The following is a 21,961-nucleotide window of genomic DNA, read 5'->3' on the forward strand; positions in this document are numbered from 1 at the left end:
CACCTCCTGCCTGGACATTCTAATTCAGATGGTCCCCAGTAAGGCCCAAATAGCTGTCTTTTTAACTCTAGGTTAATTATAATCACCCCAAAGTTTGAGAACCCCTGGTCTGTGTTTGGAATTGGCCTATCACTGCAAAGGACTTGAATTTAGAAACTCTGGTCTCAGTAGTATGCACAGGACCCCATTTGATAGAAATCAGTGTGATTTCAAAAGGCAAATATACTAACAAAGGAAGGAATTCTGACATTTCATTGTTTCCTTTGGGGCTGGGACTGAAAGAACATGTATTGGTGATGTCCCTGATACCTATTTCTGTTGGGGTTTTTTTAGCTGTGCCCCATAAAATCGGACGCATCATTGATGGGAGTCCTGCAGATCGCTGTGCAAAACTAAAAGTGGGAGACCGGATCCTAGCAGTGAATGGCCAGTCTATCATCAACATGCCTCACGCTGACATCGTGAAGCTCATCAAGGATGCAGGTCTTAGTGTCACCCTTCGCATCATTCCTCAGGAGGGTGAGTGCCTGAGGCAGCCTTGCAGAGAGGCGGTCAACACACGGACACACTCACCGGCTGTTCTCAGCCTGCCCGCCAGGGTCGTGGAGTGCACCTGCCTGCCGTCACTGTGGTGTCAGAGTGTCAGAGGTTGATTATTATTTCTACTTTTGCAAAAACTCACACTCAGTTGCAATCCATATCATGTTTATTCAGTACCTGTCTCATTCAGAGGTCAAGCTATGTGGCATTGCAGGCCAAATAGTGTGAATTCCATATACTCCGGTTTCTCTTCAGATCACATAAACCTTTCGCCTTTTAGCAAATAGTTTGAATTCCGAGACACCAGGTTATTCAATCATTCCCTGTGGGCCCCCCCTTTTATGTTTATATTAAGTCAGAATTCATTCAACAGAGGTGATAGTTACAAATCTGAAAAAAAAAATATTTACGTTAACAGGAAGTCTCTAGAGGATTCTTCAAAGTCAGATTGATTTTGAAAACGTGAGGTTTTGTGGTATAAAGAGAGCTCACTTAGAAAATGTTGCATCTGGTAAGAATTTAAAATTCCCACTGAGTCTTTTGAATTTATCTGTACAAGGACTCCCCTCTGAGGCTCAGAAGAGTAGTGAACATCACAGTTCATAACCATGCCCTGGGGGTCATGGAGCTGTGAACATCCCCGCACCGGAAATTCACCATTTCCAGAGACAATGGGTTCATGACTAGTTTCTGGCTGCTGACTCATTAACAATTTGAAGAATTCCATTTCTGGAGCTCACTGATGAGTGTCCCACACAGAGGCTGATGGGCTCACTCAACTTGGTACCTTCTGTTTTATTCAGCCCCCAATTCCATTTTAGGATTATCTGACATGTAGACAGCAAATGGCTAAACAGCCACTTGACTTTAAATATAAAACAGTAGTTCTCAACGGGGGTGGTTTTGTCCTTCCAGGGGACATTTTGTAAAGTCTGGAGGCGTTTTTGACTGTCTTGGTTGGGGTGGGCATGCTGCTGCCATCTAGTGGGTGGAGGCCAGGGATGCTGCCAACCATCCTAAAATGCACAGGACAGCCGCCCACAGGAAAGATTTACCCAGCCCAAAATGCCAACAGGGCTGAGTCTGGGAAACCCTGATATAAATGGAGAAGGAATTAAAAGATTTGGACTGTGGGGGAAAAAAGGGCAGGGGGAGAGGAGTTTATAGGGGAATGCTAATAGATCACCTTCCTTTTCTTACCCAATCAAAAAAAAAAAAAAGAGAGAGAAAAGAAAATGGCCATGCTGTTTTTTAACCTACTATCTGCAGACACCAACATGTATAAACAATTCAATGGAAATTAACTGCAAACCAGATTGCTCACTGAAAGTCTAAATACTTCTCAGTTTTCCAAGTCTGGAATGTATCTGTTGTTGGGCCCTTATTCCAATATATAGTCAATTTCAGTTGAAAATTTGATGTTATTAGGAAAGAAGTCCAGAAGCAGTTATTTAAAAGAACAGTTTTGTGAATCTTCTTGTGTCCAGCATTCTTTTTCTTTCTGGAGAAATGTGGAGTCCAGTGGGCTATGAGGTAATAAGACTGACAAGGGATGAGGAAAAGATTGTAAAAAACATTTTCCTTTTAATGGTTCATTCTTTATCCACACTTTGAAAGACTCTTCAGACTGTTTATTACAAGCCAAAAGTGATGGCTGATCCATTTTCTCTCAGTAAGCAATGCTGCAAAAATAGAGCATGTTTTAGAGCTTAGTCCTTTGAATTTTTTTTTTCATAGTTTTACAAGGTTTTTTGGTAATCTTTTCTTCTGGCAGAATGACAAGATACTGTTCATAGCCTTGTTCCATAGTGATCATTAATGAAAGAATACAAATTTCAGAAATGGTATTAGAACTTGATAAGATTAACCTGCTATCTAAAAACCTAGCAGAAACGGAAATAACCAAAGCCTGAGTCATCAGCAGAGGCAAAGTCACCACCTGTGGTCACCTCTTTCCCCTTATCAATGCTAACCTGACTGCATCTGCCACTGTGGTTCTCCATCGCAGAGCTCAACAGCCCCACCTCGGCACCCAGCTCAGAGAAGCAGAGTCCCCTGGCGCAGCAGAGTCCCCTGGCACAGCAGAGTCCCCTGGCCCAACCAAGCCCAGCCACCCCCAACAGCCCCGTCGCCCAGCCAGCACCACCTCAACCACTTCAGCTGCAAGGACATGAAAATAGGTAAAGTTTCCTCTGACTTTTGTGATTCTGAGAGGTGATGGGGTGGGGAGAGGAGGGAGCATTTGGGGACAGCACAGGACAAGCAGAGAGAGAGATTTTCATAAAGTGGAAATTGCCATGCGTACCTGTGTGTGATTTTGAGGTTGCGTGTGTGTTATACATATGGTTTTATTAGTAAAGATAGCTGAGTGTCTGTCCTTCACAAAGAGAGATGCTTTCCTGAAGAAATGGTGAGCAGTTGCAGATGAGTAGGGCTTAACAGCTGAAGAGCATGTTAAAGGGAGTCCAGAGTGAAGAACTTACTCAGAGGCCCTCTGGCAGGAGCAAGCATGCAGTATGAATGACAGAAATACGGCCAATATGTGGAGTGGCAGAAGAAGAGTATGATGTGAGATGAAGCCAGTGAGGGTGGCTGGGGCCAACCCTAAAGGGCCTTGTAAGCATGCTTACTCAATGTTTTGATCTTTAAGTACAGCAGGAAGTCATTGAAGGGTCTTCAGCTGAGGAGTGTTATCATTAGATTTGCTTTATAAGAAGGCCTCCTGGTCTGCCCTGCAGAGAGCACACAGGAGGCTGGCAGGGTGAATGCAGGTTAAGCAGTTAGGAGGTGGCTGCTTCCATTGAACCACAAAGGTCATGGCTCAGAGAATGATGATGATGTCAAAGTGGGGAGAATGTTGAAGGATTTGTAGGCATTAGTAAATATTACCAGCCAGTGTGGTGGCTCACGCCTATAATCTCAGCACTTTGGGAAGCTGAGATGTGAGGATTGCTTGAGCCCAGAAGTTCAAGACCAGCATGAGCAACGTGGTAAAACCCCATCTCTACAAAAAATACAAAAGTTAGCCGGTCATGGTGGTACATGCCTATAGTCCCAGCTACTTGGGAGGCTGAGGCAGGAGAATCACTTAAACCCAGGAGGTGGAGGTTGCAGTGAGCTGAGAACATTCCTGTGACACTCCAGCATGGATGACAGAGTGAGACTCTGTCTCAAAAATAAAATAAATTAGCATGTTTACTGATTATAATAACCTTACATCCTCCTACTCACAATCTAATGAGGTTCTTCTATTCCACACATAGCATTAGAGATAGGCATCACAAACTAATGAATAAGACACTTTGAACTTCCAGAAAAACATTGTCAGAAGAACAACATTGTCTTCTTATTGTGACCTGTATGTAACAGGGAGCCTGGGTTGGGTTGAGCCATGAAAGAAAAAGATGAAGCGGTGTTCCCATGATGCTTTCTCCCTTTCCGTCGGAAACAACAACAACAACGAAACAAAACAACTCACAGAAACACCTCTGCATGCGAACTCCTCACTGGCCTTTTTAATGATTCTAATGTTTTCCGAACATCTGCTTCCCATCCCTCTCCTCCCATGATGGTGAAGATGAAGTGAGACTCTGTTTTTGATTCCCAGAACTCTCTCTGGGTTCATCATTCACATTGTTGCAAAGCAAACTGTGTTCCCTGTGCCACAGGTGGCATTTCTACAAAGCCTCATTCTACTGATTTCCCATTTGCTTTCATAGAAAAGTAAATGTCTGGTTGTCCTCAGCTGCTTATGTTTTTAATATATGCAAGGAAGAGAAAAGCCCCATAAAACAACTAATGCAGAGGTGAGAATTTGACAAGCCATAAGAAGGGTAAGTCCTGAGTGTTTCAGTAATGAGCCCCAGAAGTGTTTGCTCTCAACGTCTATCACTTCAACAGATTGCACTGGCTTTCCCCAGAATTCATCTTAGACTCAAGAGGAAGGACTTGAGCGCCCCAGTAGTCCCTGAGCCAGCTTCAGACATTTCTTGCCGCTGTCGATTAATCTCGCAGCCACATTCCATTCTCCTTTCCAGAGTCAGATTTCCCTGGACATGGTTCTTGCTTCCAGCCTTGAGTGGGTGAGCTCATCCCTGGTGTGCTGAGGGGAGAGCAACAGCTGGATGCAGCCACTGCCATGTCCCATCTGCTACCAGCTCACAACTGGGATACCTTGTTCCCTATCACAGAAGCAGCGGTCTTTGGACATCCTGACTGCAGAATGAAATATTCCTAGCTCTGGGATTCAGATTGACCTAATCCAAATGTTTATAAGCCACCAACATATTTGCCCAGAGTTCTGAGGTATTTTGCTGCTTCTACTACTACATTGCTTCTAAGATATTTTGCTTCTATTACTATATTAACAGCCTAGGAAGTGCCCACTCCAACTCTAGGGCCCTTTACAGGCACTCAGGTTTCCTGGCTGAACTCTGTGATTGTTGGTGGTGGCTCATTTGCATGTGAATGAAGAGATTCAGTAATCTTACAGGTGCCAGAAACATTTTTCCTAATTGCGTTTAAAGATGGCCATGGTATCAGATGGAAAACTCTTTGCCATTATTTTATATCAGGCTGGAGATATCTCTAAGACAGTTTATATGCCAAGTGCATGGCATGAATTTCCTATTTCTTCATTTGTACAAGGAGTGCCCACCTACATGTCAAATTCAGCCCACTCCCATGTTAGAGCAGGATAAAATAAAATGGCAATCTGCTTGCGAATGTCTACGTTGTGAGTTAGAATGAGCGATATTTTTTCCTGTGGAACTTACTCTTGGATTGGCTTCCCAGGACACCCCATACACTTCTCCCCATTTCTCAGTCCTTTAACATCTTTTGGGTGTGTACTCAGGAAGTATAAAATATGTTCAATATGAAGATAAGCAAAAACACTATTCAAGGAGAAGCATTTGTTGAAAACAACAGAAGAGCCGTTATGGAATATGTTTCAAAACTAAGTATAAATAGCAGAGTTCACCTTCTCTAGCAAGGGCAATTGATATTTGCAGTTTAAGATGGCAAGGTCAGTGAAAGAGCATTGGAAATTGACTTCTTTCACAGACTTTGAACTCTAGATGCTCAGGACAGGAAGTGATTCTTTTTTTTTTTTTTTTTGAGACAGAGCTTTGCTCTTGTTGCCCAGGCTAGAGTGCAGTGGCGCGATCTCGGCTCACCGCAACCTCTGCCTCCCGGGTTCAAGTGATTCTCCTGCCTCAGCCTCCCTAGTAGCTGGGAATACAGGCATGTGCCACCATGCCTGACTAATTTTGTATTTTTAGTAGAGACATGGTTTCTCCATGTTGATCAAGCTGGTCTCGAACTCCCGACCTCAGGTGATCCACCGGCCTCAGCCTCCCAAAGTGCTGGGGATTACAGGCATGAGCCACCGTGCCCAGCTAGAAGTGATTCTTGAAGGGCCCATGAGATGTGCATTCTCACCATGGGCAGCATTTATTTGTTCTGGAAATTTTTTATACCACAAAAACCTGCTAGAACTTACCATTAGCAGTCTGATTTTATCATTTCTAAAGTATCTTCAGCAATGGAATTAATAGCTATGAAGGGTTATATAGATGATCTTTTTTCAGAAGTAAAAGAACTGTAAAGCACCAGTTTTTAAAAATAATCCTGAGTTTTCCTTAAAGTGTTTCACACATTCAAAGCAACATAATTTTTTGCCCTAGCTGGTATATTATTCACTTAAAAGTTAGCAACACTCATAAAAAATTTAGTATGTTTTCCTTATTAAAGAATTCTTCAACGTGTAGTTCAACTTAAAATCCTGACACATGACACGGGGTAGAATATAGTTTGAGTACTTGATGGCCTGGATGAGAGTGTTGAAAGTTTCATCTGCTCCTATTTTTAGTCATTTGTGTTACTTTGGGGGAGATTCTTACATTTCACCCTCTTTGGCCATACCTCGTGACACATTTGGTTGGAAATAGAGCACACAGTGGATATTGCATATCAATACCATACAGATCGTGGAAATAAAGTGACTATGCTATAACTTAAAACAGTGTGACATCCAAACCACCAAACAAGCTATTTCCAGAAAGGAACCAACACACACTGACAAATGTCACCCAGTTCAATTCCTTTTGTTTAATGCATGCATTTGCATAGTTAAGCATCTTATTCAAAATATATTTTAAATAATCCTATTCTCAGCATGCATGCTCTCAGTAGGCGAGTGGACAATTGAGGTATAAAGCAAAACCAAAATTATGCAGCTCACAAAAGGAATGCCTCTCCTCTGCAGGGTTAAGTAATAAATGGGACCTACTCAAAGGGTTGATTAAAATAACTACATTGCTAACTCCCTTCTAAGAGCCCCAAATAAACACATCTATTGCCATGCACTTTCAGTGTGACCTTGCCAAATATTAGATTACACTAATGGCAATTGCTCAGGCAAGTGATTTTTAAAAACACTTAATACTAATCAGCATTGGTAAGACCATCAGCCAGTTTAAAAAAAAAAAAAATCTAGACTTAAATGTAAGAATTCTACTGGTTTGCACTAGTTTTCCCGACACATTTGAGCTTTTTCTTGCTGCTAAATATTTACTCAATTCCTCATACCCTCCAATTAATTTTAAATAAAATTGTTACTATGTAGAACGTATTTTTCAATCTACCTACATCCCTGGGTAGCTCATTATAGACTGTTGCCATGGCAATAGGTAATGAACAACAGAATTAAGTGGCCTCCATACCATGGTGATAATTTTTCAGTTCACCTTATTAATGATCCCATAATGGTAGGGATTGGCTATTTCTTTTTTTTTAATTTATTTTTTATTATTATTATACTTTAAGTTCTAGGGTACATGTGCATAACGTGCAGGTTTGTTACATATGTATACTTGTGCCATGTTGCTGTGCTGCACCCATCAACTTGTCAGCACCCATCAACTCGTCATTTGATTGGCTATTTCTTTTGAAACTAGTAACCGCCTCAGCTTAAAGCAGTTTGGATTCACAAAGCAATGCTCCTAGCTCTGGTCTCTGTGTTTATTTCATTAGTAACTAATATCTAGAAGCAAGCAAGAGATAAATGTTGGACATAAACATTTTTGCCTTCTCTTCCATCTTATGATTACAGTAGTATTTGATGCTAATCTTGATAGCTATGATCTAGTATTTAAGCCTCTATGTAATATGTTTCCAACTTTACCAATGATTCAATGACTTGCCACTTGATTTGTAGTTGGTGATTATATTTTACCATCACTCCTTTAACCTCTGTAAAATATTCGAAAAGACCCAACTCAGCAGGTTAAAATAGCCTTTGATTGTGTATTTGTAATATAATTAGAGATCACTTCAATCATGTTTTTATGAAGTAATGAATGATCTGCCAAGGGGTATGTGTGAGAGAAAAAAGTAAGAGTGAGAGAGGAAGGTTGGTTTACTGGTGTTAAGATAGGCTGATGTTTTGGGATGTGTAGTTCAGTGCTTCAATCCCTAGATTTGCTGTGGCTGTACAGTTTTTATATAGCCAAAGTCAAAGAGGAACATCCATGAGTCCTTTTCCACAAGGTTCTGGTTGAACCATCATTTTTACCTTGACTTCGTAAGGAGCCAAATAAAAAGTATACAATATGGCACTTGTCAGAGATTTTTAAATAATATTTAATCTTCTCATAATCCTGAAAACCAACAGGACCACCGAGAGGAGTGGTTTGTGTGAGCTGCCATGGCTAGACCACCTCTGGAGGCCATGTGATCATTCGAATCTCCTTAGAATGCAGAGTTACCAAAGCAAATCCCATTTCCATTGATTTAGTTACAGATCGGAAGTGAAAGCAAGGCAAGATGTGAAACCAGACATCCGACAGCCTCCATTCACAGACTACAGGCAGCCCCCGCTGGACTACAGGCAACCCCCAGGAGGGGACTACCAGCAGCCCCCTCCTTTGGACTACAGGCAGCCTCCACTGCTGGACTACAGGCAGCATTCCCCCGACACCAGGCAGTACCCTCTGTCGGACTACAGGCAACCCCAGGTACCTCCTCCCGGAGAGCAGAGTGGGCCCTGACCAAGGCTTCCAGAGAACTGCAAGGAATGAAATAGGAGAGGCAGAGGAAAGAGTACCTGGGATAGACAGCTGAAGTTCTATTCCTAGTTCTGGTAACATCGGGGTAACACCTACATCCTCAAAAACATACTGGATAAATAAATCTATTTCAGAATAAAGCAGGTCAATAAATAAATAAATATGGATAAATACATAAATAGTGGATGAGTAGTAATGGAATAAACTAATCCCTGCTAATACTAGCTAACTCCCTGTACGTTTCCTTTTCACAGTTTTAAAAATGCTTTAACCTGGAACCTCTGAGAGTGCTGCTAATGCAGAAAATTTTAGAGATGCTAGCAGTGGAGGTATTTTAGGTCCATAGTGTTTTACATGGTCCCCTACCTGCCACTCTGTGATAAAGGGCCAAGCCCCGGTGGAGAAGAATAAGACCAGGCCTGGCTTCACAATCCAGAGTGTAGCGCCTGCCACAGCCAACAACTCTCTGTCTACACAACCAATGTCACGGTTATTATGATTATTTGTTGATGCGCTTCGTGTCAACTTCCTTAACTTCTCTGAGATTCAGTTTCCTAAAGGGAGAATCTTCCTTACAGGCCAGGGTGAGGATTCAACATTTATGAAGAGTCTAGACCAGAGTTTGGTATCTAGAAAATACTTCCTACTTCATAACTACATATCAAGATATAAATTAAGTACAATCTCAAATGTATCAGATTACATTGTGTTTTATTATGAATTGAAAATCACCTTTATGCCCAAAGATTGTAAGAATAGTGAAGATCAGAGAATCTTGGATATACTGCATTTTAGGTAAAAGAGAAGTTGATTTTGTACATTCCAACTTGATATTCAATAGTCTGTGCGACTGAGACATGTAATTATCAGATCCCACTAAATTTCACTTTTCTAATTAGCAAACTCTGTAATTTACATACACACACACACACACACACACACACCCCTGACATTTATTTATGGTGCTCAACAGCAGTGAATGAGAAAAGTCAAAGGAAAGATGGTGTCACTCAGGCCTATCTGTAATCATTCCACGTTTGCCAAATAAACTGATGAATACCAAAATAAACAAGTTACACAGTAATTCTTTGATGACCACGTAAACTGTGCTGTGGCCTGCTCAAACCTTTGGAATTTTGTCTTTCATTTGGATAGTTTATGAAGTCAGATGACGACTTCTCCCAACATCATGTCATTTGGAATACATTAACTAAGAGAGAGAAGGAGAACACAGAGACTAGCCACAGAAGCTTCTCTGATAACTAAACAATTATTTATTCCATTTTCTCTCCAACCCCAAAGGATTTTGATTATTTCACTGTGGACATGGAGAAAGGAGCCAAAGGATTTGGATTCAGCATTCGTGGAGGAAGGGAATACAAAATGGATTTGTATGTGTTGAGATTGGCAGAAGACGGACCAGCAATAAGGAATGGGAGGATGAGGGTAAGAACAGTCTCTTTTTATAGAAGTACTTAATTCTGAAAGAAAAACCCACTGTGGTATTGGAAGAGTGCTAAAGCATGCTGTCAAGCACGGTTGCTGTAGGTTTGCCTTCTTTCTAGTTCATGACAACCCAGTTTCTTAAAGGTTTGGCCAAATGCTATTTTATAATAGCTCTCATTCTCATTTTTCTGCTTATGACCTTCTAATTGATTAACCTCAATAAAGTACTATTTTTCTAAAGAGCAAATGAAAGAAATCTAAGAAATAGCTTGAAAAGGAAACATTATTGCTCCATAATTCTTTCTATGGTTTGATGATTCTGTTTTCATTAAGGTTGAATCTTTTGAAATTTATTTTTAGTTTTGTACTTTTTCCCCCATACTGATTAATCACATGGTTTTGCGGGAGTTTTGGGAAATTTTTCCTTTGTGTTGACTGATCTTTTGGTTTGATACTGGGCAGACAGAAGCATTAGAAGAAAAAGGGATTTGGCTTCTTGGATACAGGTTGTTCTTAAAAATGACAACAGAGGCCGGGTGTGGTGGCTCACACCTGTAATCCCAGTACTTTGGGAGGCCGAGGCGGGTGGATCATGAGGTCAAGAGATTGAGAACAGCCTGGCTAACCCGGTGAAACCCCATCTCCCACGTCTACTAAAAATACAAAAATATTAGCTGGGCATGGTGGCACGCGCCTGTAGTCCTAGTTACTCAGGAGGCTGAGGCAGGAGAATTGCTCGAACCCGGGAGGCGGAGGTTGCAGTGAGCCAAGATAGCACCACTGCACTCCAACCTAGGCAACAGAGCGAGACTCTGTCTCAAGGGAAAAAAAAAAGACAGCAGCTAGAAATTTTCCAATTAGAGTATAAAGTTGAGAGTAGATTTTTTCATTTAATAATTACTTTGAGGCATCTGATTGATGGGTAACTGATTCTTCGTTTAAGGGTACAAAACAAAGCTTAACAATATAAAATATTAGTCTCTTTACTCTCTCTCTCTCTCTGTGTGTGTGTGTGTGTGTGTGTGTGTGTGTGTATGAATAAAAGCTAGAATTTATTCTTGCCCTCCCTCCTGCCTCTTTAAGTTAATAAAGAAAAGCTGTGGCTTTGGGGTTCCAGAACCTTGGGTTCTTGTGCAGAGCCTCACCAACCAATTTTCCCTGATGACCAAATCTGTTATTTCTACCACCAAGTCTACATTTCTATGATACGCATTTCCAAGTCAGGGGATTATTCACAGTCCAAAAGCAGAAAGCATGCACATCATGTCTTTATTTCTCCCTCCCACCACAATCCTTTGACAGCTGGGAAGCCTCCGAGTTGGAATTTAAACCCAGGCAGGGCTGACACCAGAGACTGGCAGCCCTCGCCCTGATCTAGCACCACCCCCTCTTACCCCGTCTAGCCCTGGTTTGAAGATGGACCTCCACATGGTTTCCTGGCTCTACAACTTCCCTATAAGCCAGAAGGACACTTTCTTAACCTGCTGTAAGGCCAGCTCACAAGTAGTTCAGTAAAACAAAATTAATCTTTGCAGTGCAGGTGAAACACAGCAGGAAGACCATGAGCGAAATGGCCAGAGCCCTTTGAGAGATAGAGACCCACGGTGGACTACAGGGCTGGTCTCTGTAGGTTACAAACAGTGGCCATGTATTTTAACAAGGGGTCTAAATGACTCGCTGCTGTATATATACAGTACTCCCAAGGCAAAGAAGCCTAAATAGAGAAATACCCTTGCAGGAAAAGATTCCTCTTTCTTACAGAATTTAAGCCAGAGCAATAGTTATCAGCATGGTTCCTGGCATCAGCATCACCTGAAAACTTGGTAGAAATGCAGATTCTCTAGCCCCACCCAAACCTGTTGAATCAGAAACTCTAGGAGTGGGGTCACCAGGCTATGTTTTAGGAAGCTCTTCATGTGAATCTCTGAGGTTTTACCTTCTGAGGTTTTATTATAGAAACCTGTGTCAACTGCAATCCAAAAACATTACATAAAACTTTTCAGAAATAAACAATTTATAAATTTTAAATTGTGCAGCATTGTGAGTAGCATGCTGAAATTTTGTCCTTCCCACAAGGTGAAGCAGCCCTTTATCCACACTGTAGATGCTACCTGCCCATTGGTCACTCCGCAGCCCTCTCGATCATCAGATTGACTATCATTGTATCACACTGCCTGTGTTCAAGTAACACTTATTTTACTTAGTAATGGCCCCAAAGTGCAAGAGTACTGATGCTGGCATTTTGTTATAATTGTTCTATTTTTTTATTGTTGTTGATCCTTTGCTGTGCCTAATTTGTAAATTAAGCTTTATCATAGATAGATAGATAGATATAGATAGATAGATATAGATAGATAGATAGATATGGAAAACAGTGTATATAGGGTTAGTTCTGCCCGTGATTTCAGGCATCCACAGGGGATCTTGGAATATATGCAAGAGGTATGAGGGGAAACTACTGTATTCGCTTTATCAAAAAACCAGTGGAGAGCAGCAAGTTTTGACTTTAATTATTTTACTCGATGGTTTTTCAACATCAGTTAATACTGATGTATTAAAAGTTGAATAGACAAAACAAAACACAATCTGTGAATGCAGAAAATAAGGGGAATAATAAATAGAGATATATCATTGTCACATCTGATTGCTTTTCTTCAGTCACTCAAGAAGGCTGGCGTCATAAGAGAAACACAATGGACATTCAGATTTTAAGGAAAAGGATAATAAATTATTAGAAAATACTACTGGATCTGTTTATAAAAAGAAGACTTACGTTTGTAAAATAGTCTAACAAAATTGGGAGAGATGAAATTTGCATAGCTAGTGAATAAATCTCTGATACAAAGCTCCTAGGAATATAACCTAATTAAAAACCGAAACTAAATAGAAAACACAGGCAAAAAATAATGAACATAAAAAATAATATTGGAGAAGCTCAGTAAAATAGGGAATGTAAGAAATCAGGAGACATTTGGAGAGAAAGAATAGAAATTCTAAGTGCTTAAATAAAAATCTGAGAGTCAAGTTAAAAGAGAATCTGAAAGGAGATCAAGTTTGCTCTTAAAATGGTAAAATATTTTCCTGTTTCCATAAAAGTGTAATATAGTTCGCATTTCCATAAAATGTATTTTTATGATGAAAAAGAACATTATTTCATAACTTCATCACCTGCAGCTGGGTACCATTTGTATTGCCTACTTAGCATCACATAAGCTTATTTATAAAATGGTTTACCTACTTTCTGAAACTCACATGAAGCAAAAGTCTGCCTGCAATGGGCTTTGGAACGACCTGAAACATTTTGTTCAACTAATCAATGCACAAAAAAGATACCACTTGCCCATCTTTTTTTTAAATGGAAAGCAACATTCCCTGAAATTAGCTTCTTTGAAATTTGTCATCTTTCCTTCTATAGACCAGATATAACTAGCCAATACAAAAGCATCCTGGTTTATATATTGTTTTTATTAAACATAAAACCATTTACAAGAATATTTCTAACATATGTAATAAGTATAAATACTAACAATGATTCAAGGACCTATGAACCCATAGCCCCGCTTAAAAAACAGAACATTACCAAGCTCCCATGATTTCATTCTCCTCCTATTCTCCAGCCCTCAGAGGGAACCGCCTTCCTAAATAAAGCGCTTGACATTTCTTCTATTGTTACGACAGATCTGTGTATCTCTCAACTATATCATTTAGCTTTGCACACTTTGTGAACTTTATGTAACTGGACTGTACTGTACATGTTCTTCTCTGTGGCTTGCTTTCTGTATGTTATGTTCATGAGATTCATCCAGGTTGGTGCAGGAAGCTATAGTTTATTTATTTTTCACTGCTACAAATTATTTCATTATGTGAATATGTTACAACCTATAATAATTATCTGTTTTTCCATTTTACAGACATTTGAGATTTTCCCTGTCAGTTTACACTTTGGTTGTTTCCAAGTTTGTTGTAACTCATACAATCTTTGTACATCTTTCCTGCTGTACCTATGCAAGACTTTCTCTAGACTAGACTATATGCCTCAGAGGGCACAAATTTAACTTACCTAAGTAACACAAAAGTATTGCCTAAGGTGGTTGTAGAAAGTTATACTTGTATTAGCATGTAAAAAAGTTTTTCTTACTACACACACCCACAGATTTGTACTTCAGACTTTTAAACTCTCATTCTGGTAGGTAGAAAATGATATATTTTAGATTTGGATTTGCATTTCTTGATTACAAATGATATTCATCATTTTTTCTTATTTTTATTAGACTTTCATGTCTCTCTTAAATAAAAAATGCCTGTACATGTCTTTCCCCATTTTCTGTTGAATATTTCTTCGTGTTGATTACAGAAGTGCTTATATGTTATTGGTGATCATTTTTCATCAATTAATGTGATACAGATATCTTATGCCAGCTTGTGGCTTGTAGTTTCACTTTTTTTATGATGCTCTTTGATAATAAGAAAGTCTTCATTTTAGTGTAATTGGCTTAACCCTTTTTCTTTTTTATAGTTTCTGCTTTCTGTGTCTTGTTTGAGAAATCATTCTCCAAGACAAGGTCTTAAACATCTTCTCTTATATCTTCTTCTAAAAGTTGTATGGTTTTACTTTCTATATCTAAGTCTTTAATCACCTACAGCTGATTTCTCTGTATAATATAAGGTAAAACCTCAATCTCAATTTTTCCATAGGGATAACCACATGTCACAGCATCATTTAATGAGTATTTCTTTGTCCCACCCCCGCCCCCCGCAATCTGCAATGACAGCTCTGTAATAAATTAAATTTCTGTAAATGCAATGGTCTGTATATGGATTCTTTATAGTGTTCTACTAGTCTATTTGTCTATCCCTGTGTCAAGGCCATACTTATCTACCTTTTAATGAGCGTTGATTTTTTTATGGGGAAACTTCCTCTCCCTCAGACACACATCTTAATTCTTCTGGGGTGTTTGCATGTTCTTGGGCTTTTGCCCTTCTATATAATTTTAGAATTTGCTTGTCAAGTTTCTAAAAAATCTTGTTAGAATTTTTATTGGAATTGCTTGAAATTCATATATAAATGTGGAAAAATTTACATCTTTATAATATTGAGTCTTTCCATGAACATGATGTAATCCATTTATGTAGATTTTCCACAAAGTGCTTAAATAAACTTTTATAGCTTTTTCCATAACATACCTGCAAATATCTTGTTAGACTGATTCTAACGCACTTTTTGTGTTTTCCTTTTACTCTTGAATACAGTATTTTTTAATCTTTACACAAATGCATGTGTTGAGTGAATATATGCTTTTATTATTTTTAACCCAGTCTTCTTTTTTCATTTTTTTAAGAGCAGTTTTAGGCTCACAGCAAAATTGAGAAGAAGGTACAGAGATTTTCCATATACTCCCTGCCCCACACTTGCATAGCCTCCTCTCTATCAACATTCCCCACCAGACTGGAATATTTGTTACAATGGACGAAAAAGTATTGACACATCATTATCACCCAGAGTCCATAGTTTACAGTATGGCTCAGTCTTGGTGTTGTACATTCTCATTTTTTTTTTTTTTTTTTTTTTTTTTTTTTTTGAGAAGGAGTCTAAGCTTTGTCACCCAGGCTGGAGTGCAGTGGCACAATCTTGCCTCACTGCAACCTCTGCCTCCCAGGTTCAAGCAATTCTCCTGCCTCAGCCTCCCAAGTGGCTGGGATTACAGGCACATGCCACCACGCCTGGCTAATTTTTTTGTATTTTTAGTAGAGACAGGGTTTCACTGTGTTAGCCAGGATGGTCTCTATCCCCTGACCTGGTAATCTGCTCGCCTCAGTCTCCCAAAGTGCTGGCATTACAGGCGTGAGCCACCGCACCCAGCCAGTGTTGTACATTCTATGGGTTTGGACAAATGTATAATGGCATGTATCCACATTATAGCATCACAAACAGTATTTTCACTGCCCTGAAAATTTTTCGTGTTCCACTATTCATTCCTCCCTCCCCACTAACCCCTAGCAACCACGGATCTTTTTACTGTGGGCAGAGTTTTGCCTTTTCCACCATGTCATATAGTTGGAATCACACAGTATGTAGTAGCCTTTTCAGATGGACTTCTCTCACTTAGTAGTATGCATTTAACTTTCCTCCATGTCTTTTAAAGGCTTAATAGTTCATTTCTTTTAGTGCTGAATAATATTCCATTGTCTGGATGCACTACTGATTTTGGCAATTATGAATAAAGCTGCTATCAATATTTGTGTGCAGATTTTTGTGTGGACATAAGTTTCCAACTTCTTTGAGTAAAACCCAAGGAATGCAATTGCTGGATCATATGATACAAGTATGTTGAGTTTTGTAAGAAACAACCGGCGGTCTTCCAAATTGGCTATACCATTTCACATTCCCACCAGTGACAAATGAGAGTTGCTGTTTCTCCATATCCTCATCAGCATTTGGTTCTGTCATTGTTGTTGATTTTGGCCATTCTGATAGGCGTGTAGTGGTATCTCATTGTTTTAATTTACATTTCCCTGATGGCGTATGATGTGGAGCATCTTTTCATATGCTAATTTGCCATATGTATATCTTCTTTGGTGAGGTATCTGTTAAGGTGTTTGGCCCACTTTTTATCAGGTTATTTTCCTTTTCATTGTTGAGTTTTAAGAGTTCTTTGTACATTTTGGATAACAGTCCTTTATGAGATACATCTTTCATAAATATTTTCTCCCAGTCTGTGGCTTGTCCTTTTATTCTCTTGATATTGTCTTTTGCAGAGCAGAAAATTTTAATTTTAATGAAATCCAGCTTCCTAATTCTTTCATGGATTATGCCTTTTGTGTCATATCTAAAAAGTCATTGCCAAATCCAAGGTCTTATAGATTTTCTCCTCTGTTATCTTATAGGAGTTTCATAGTTTTGCATTTTACATTTAGATCGGGATCCATTTTGAGTTAATTTTTGTGAAAGGTGTTTTGGTCTGTGTCTCAACTCATTTTTTTTGCATGTGATGTCCAGTTGTTCCAGTACCATTTGTTGAAAAAAACTATTTTTTCTTCATTGCATTGCCTTTGCTCCTTTGTCAAAGATTAGTTGACTACATTTATGTAGGTCTATTTCTGTCTATTCTGTTCCACTGATCTATTTGTCTGTTCTTTCACCAATACCACACTGCCCTGATTACTGTGGCTTTATAGTAAGTCTTGAAGGTGAGTAGTGTCAGTCTTCCAACTTTATTCTTCTCCTGGCTATAGTACTTTTAATGTAATTTTAAAATTAACTGATAATCAGTGAAGAGAAAGGCAACTGAATTTTGTATATTGACCAATTATATCAGGCAAAATTTACTGAACTCTCTTATTACTTCAAATAATTTATCTGTACCTACCTCTGGATTTCCTGCATAAAAATCACATTTTCTATAATTAGAGTGTTGTGGGTTTTTTCCTTTTAAGTCCCATTATTTCTTTTTTTTAATTTCATTGGCTTGGCTTACTGTATGATGCTGAATAGAAGTGGTCAAAGCAGGCACTTTTGTTTATTTCTAATCTTAGAATGCTTTTTAAAATTTCATTAAACATGATGTTTACTGCATTTTTATAGATAACCTTTATCAGATTAAAGATGTTTTCTTCTATTAGTAGTTTGCTAGGAGAGTTTATTATGAGTAGATGTTGAATTTTGTCTACTTTTTCTGCATCCATAGAAAATACCATCCGATTTTTTTCTTTTATATGGTAATTAATATGATTAATCATATTAAAGGATTTTTATGGTTCAATTACTCTTGAGCTCCTGGGATGAACCCTATTTATTCATGATACGTCATTTTTATGCATTGATCAATTCAATTTTCTGTTATTTCCTTTAAGATTTTTATATCTATGTTATTAAGATTGGCCTATAATTTTCTTGTAGTATCCCGGAATGATTTTGATATTAATGCTACCCTAACCTTATAAAATGAGAAATAGAATAATCCTTTTTGTTGCTGGTATTTATGGTTGTTGTCTAGGAAAGTTTATGTATGTTTTGAATTATCCTTGAATGTTTGGTGGAAGACACCTGCAAACTCATCCAAGTCTAGAATGTTTTCTTCATGCGAAAGTTTTAGTTCACTAATTATGTTTCTATAATAATCATCTTCATATTTTATATTTCTTTGTAAGTCTATTCTGATAAACTGCTTTTCTTCCTAATAATTTACCTATTTCATCTTAGTTTTCAAACTTTTTATATCATTTTTATTTTTATTTTATTTTTGAGACAGGATCTTGCTTTGTCACCCAGGCTGGAGTGCAGTGGTACAAACATGGCTCACTGCAGCATCAACCTCCTGAGCTCAAGTAATCCTCCCACCTCAGCCTCCCAAGTAGCAAGGACCACAGGTGTGCACCACCACACCTGGCTGATTTGTTTCTTTCATGTAGAGATGGCTCTCACCATGTTGCCTAGGCTGGTCTCAAACTTCTGGGCTCAAGCAATACTACTGCTTCGGCCTCCCAAAGTGCTAGGATTACAGTTGGGAGCCATCACACTTCGCCTGTCTCCTATGTATTTATCTCTCTTTCATTTGACTACTGTTCTGGTATTCTATTTTTCTTTATTAATCATGCCAAAGATTGTTCAATTTTCTTTCATTCTTTTCAAAGAGTCAGCTTACATATTTGTCTTCTTGCTTATTCATTTCTGTTTTTATACTTAATATTTCATTCCATCCATTCTTTCTGGGTTTACTCTGTTGTTCTTTTTTTTTCTAAGTTGGATGCTTACAGTAGTAGTTCTTAGGCTTTCTTCATTCCTATTAATATACAAATTCAAGGCTATAGATTTAATATATAATATGTTCATTAAGTTCCAAATACATTCTAATTTCTACTGTGATTTCTTCTTTGACTTGTGGATTATTTAGAAGGTGTTTTTGTTTTTATATTTCTGAATGTATGGGGATTTTCTAGTTAGTTTTCTGTTCTTAATTTGTCTTCAGAGAAAATACACCACATGATTTCAGTCTTGCTACAAACTTGGCCTAACATGTTGCGTTTTTTATATACGATCCATGTGTGCTTGGAAAGAATGTGCATTCTGCAATCGTTGAGTGCAGTGTTGTATAGATGTGTTCATTGGATAAAGTTTGGTTATTGAACTATTCAACTATTTTATAGTCTTACTAAGGTTTATCTATTTGATCTATTAGGTTCTTAAAAATCTTTGCTAATCGTTTTGCAAATTTTTCTTTAAAAAGCTATCAATTTTTTTTTTAAATAGAAATGGGGCCTCACAATGTTGCCCAGGCTGGTCTTAAACCCCTGAGCTCAAGCAATCCTCCTGCCTTGGCCTCCCAAAGTGCTGGGATTACAGGCATCAGCCACCACACCCAGCCTGAAGAGCTATCAGCTTTTACTTTGTATATTTTGAGGGCATGGTTTTTGGTACTCAGGTATTTCTTTTATTTTCCAAGTGAATCAAATCCTTCTCATTATGTAGTGACCTACTGTATCTCTGTCAATGCTTTTTGCTTTAAAGTCGGTTTTGTCTGATATTATTATAAGCATACTAGTTTTCTTCGGTATGTCTCTTTTATCCTTTCACTTTTAACCATTCTGTGTCTTTATACTGCATGTGTTTCTCTGGCCTATTAACCTGGATTTTTTTATATTGTAACAATGTATTTCACCATGGTCATTTCAGCCCATTTACATTAATTTTATTTACTTATACTTTTATTGAATTCTATCATTTTTGTTCTTTTCCTATTAGTTTCACTTTTTCTATCTTACCCTTTTTATTTTTCCAACCCTCTTTTGAATTGTTCTTTGGGGTTCCAGTTCATGCAAGGATCTCCTATTAGACTTTCCATGTGTAGCCCCTAAGCTGATTTTCTATCATTATTGCCCAGTCATCAGAATGGAAACTCAAGGTGCCTAGGAATCAGTAGTTATTTTCTGGGTAAAAGCTGCCTTTGGTACTTGTTTACCTTCCAGGACTCATTCTCACTTTGCTTTTGGCATCAGAGGATTCTTTACTTTCTTCCCTATTCAGCAATGGTAAGGTTAGGGAATCTAATCCACCATATTGCTAGAAACAAGTTAGTAACATTTACCTTTAACAACCAAGTTACGGTGGCTACAACCACTTCCAGCTTTAGAGCTGGCAGTTGCCCCCTCTCACAGTGTGTCCACAGAGAAGCCCCAGAGGGTGCCTCCCATGTGCCCACAGCATTCATTCTGTAGCATACATCCTTATCTTCCTCTCCAACTCCAGTACCCACTTGTGTGAGTCCCCTACCCACAAAGTCACTAATGAGTTCTTGCCACTGCCACATAGTCCTGCCTGAGAACACACTCCACAGTCAAGGGACTGGCACTGTGATCCCTAAGGCTCCCTCATGCACTTCTGGGTCCTGGGCACAGAGAAGCATGGTCCCCTCCACCCTGCCACACACTGTCACCTCAGCACTGCAGAATCCCATTTTATCTTCCACAGGACCCAGGTGGCTTGTCTGGGCCATAAATGTGAAGGCCTGCCTGGCTGGAGGCTTTGCCTGGACTGGGGAGGAGCCTCTCCATATCTTGCTCATATCCTGCCATTGGGATTGAATGGCATGACATACAGTCTTGAAATAATATGCCCCTGAGTTCAGAGAAACAAAGCATTGACGCTGATTCCCTTAACAAAGACTGTCACGTGGGCACAGAATTTCCCAGTGGGAAAAAGTTGGGTAAAACAGCGATATATACCCATTGGTGAGTTTATCTGTTTGAGACCTCCAGTCATTGGTGCACAATTTACATCTATTTCATTTATTTCAATCACCTAAGATACTTTCACTGATCAGCTGTCTTAAGCTTACTCAATTTCTTCCTTGTCCTGAAGACTTGCTTGGAGGAAAATGCTTACCTGTCATAATGACTTTCTTGTCAGTTTGTTTTCCTCCCTCCTAAGGAAATAACGAGGTAGTAAAAAGAGCAGGCGCCTGACAGACATATTCAAATACTGGCACAACAGCTCACTGGCTGTCTAGCTCTGACCTGAACAAGTTACCCTGTCAGGCGCTCACAGCTGCTCTATAGCCTTGATCAAATACCAGGTCCTCTCTGGGCAGCTTCAGGGGCCCACACTATGAGGGTTGGGAGGAGGCAGGAGTCCTCCTGAGCAGCAGGATCAGTTGAGTCAACTCTAGCAATTAGTGGAATGACAGCTTGTCCTCATATCCTGCAAGTCATTTCACAGAGAATCAATTTTACTGATCTAATCAATGGGAATCATATTTTCCAGGAAAGGTAAGGTGCCTAGTTCAATATTTCTGAAATTTCCCCTATTCTTCCACTCTCTTCTTCTCCCCAAGGCCTGTGCTTTTATTTATTAAAATACAGGCATGCATCTCTTGATGACAGGGATATATTCTGAGAAATGCATTATTAAGTGATTTTGTCCTGCAAACATCAAAGAAGTACACTTACAAAAACCTAGATAGTACAGCCTCCTACACACCAGGTTACAGCTCCTACACACCAACCTATAGCTCCTAGACTACAAACCTGGACAGCATGTTATTACACTGAATACTGTAGGCAATTTTAACACAGTAGTATTTGTGTATCTTAACATATCTAAACATAGAAAGGGTACAGTAAAAATATCATATTATAATATTATGGGACTACCATCATATATGCAGTCCATTGTTGATCAAAACATCATTATGTGGTGCACGACTGTACTCACTACTCAGCACAGAGGTACAGAGAGCATCTTTTAAGTAAGTATGTCAAGAGGCTACAAAAGCTTTTAAATACAAATCAACTTGTATTTGCCTCCCCTCAGTCTGCTAGATAAGGTGGTTCCTTTTCAAAACACTCATCTGATCTATCTGCTTACTGTTTAAAACCCTTCAGTGGCCCCCCATGGTCTTTCAGGGTAAAGA

General features: G+C 39.0%; 1 protein-coding gene across 2 annotated transcripts in view; it reads left to right on the plus strand.

Annotated features, from left to right (window-relative positions):
- MAGI2 (membrane associated guanylate kinase, WW and PDZ domain containing 2) overlaps nucleotides 1-21,961 on the plus strand; it is a 1,480,053-nt gene that overhangs the window by 1,361,780 nt on the left and 96,312 nt on the right. For both annotated transcript variants that reach the window (XM_025379587.1, XM_025379588.1), the window contains 4 exons: nucleotides 334-519; nucleotides 2,549-2,720; nucleotides 8,339-8,558; nucleotides 9,912-10,055. In XM_025379587.1, coding sequence (XP_025235372.1) covers nucleotides 334-519; nucleotides 2,549-2,720; nucleotides 8,339-8,558; nucleotides 9,912-10,055 — 722 coding nt within the window. The remainder of the gene's footprint in view (nucleotides 1-333; nucleotides 520-2,548; nucleotides 2,721-8,338; nucleotides 8,559-9,911; nucleotides 10,056-21,961) is intronic.

This window comes from Theropithecus gelada, chromosome 3 (genome assembly GCF_003255815.1).
Source record: "Theropithecus gelada isolate Dixy chromosome 3, Tgel_1.0, whole genome shotgun sequence".
Classification (NCBI taxonomy): domain Eukaryota; kingdom Metazoa; phylum Chordata; class Mammalia; order Primates; family Cercopithecidae; genus Theropithecus; species Theropithecus gelada.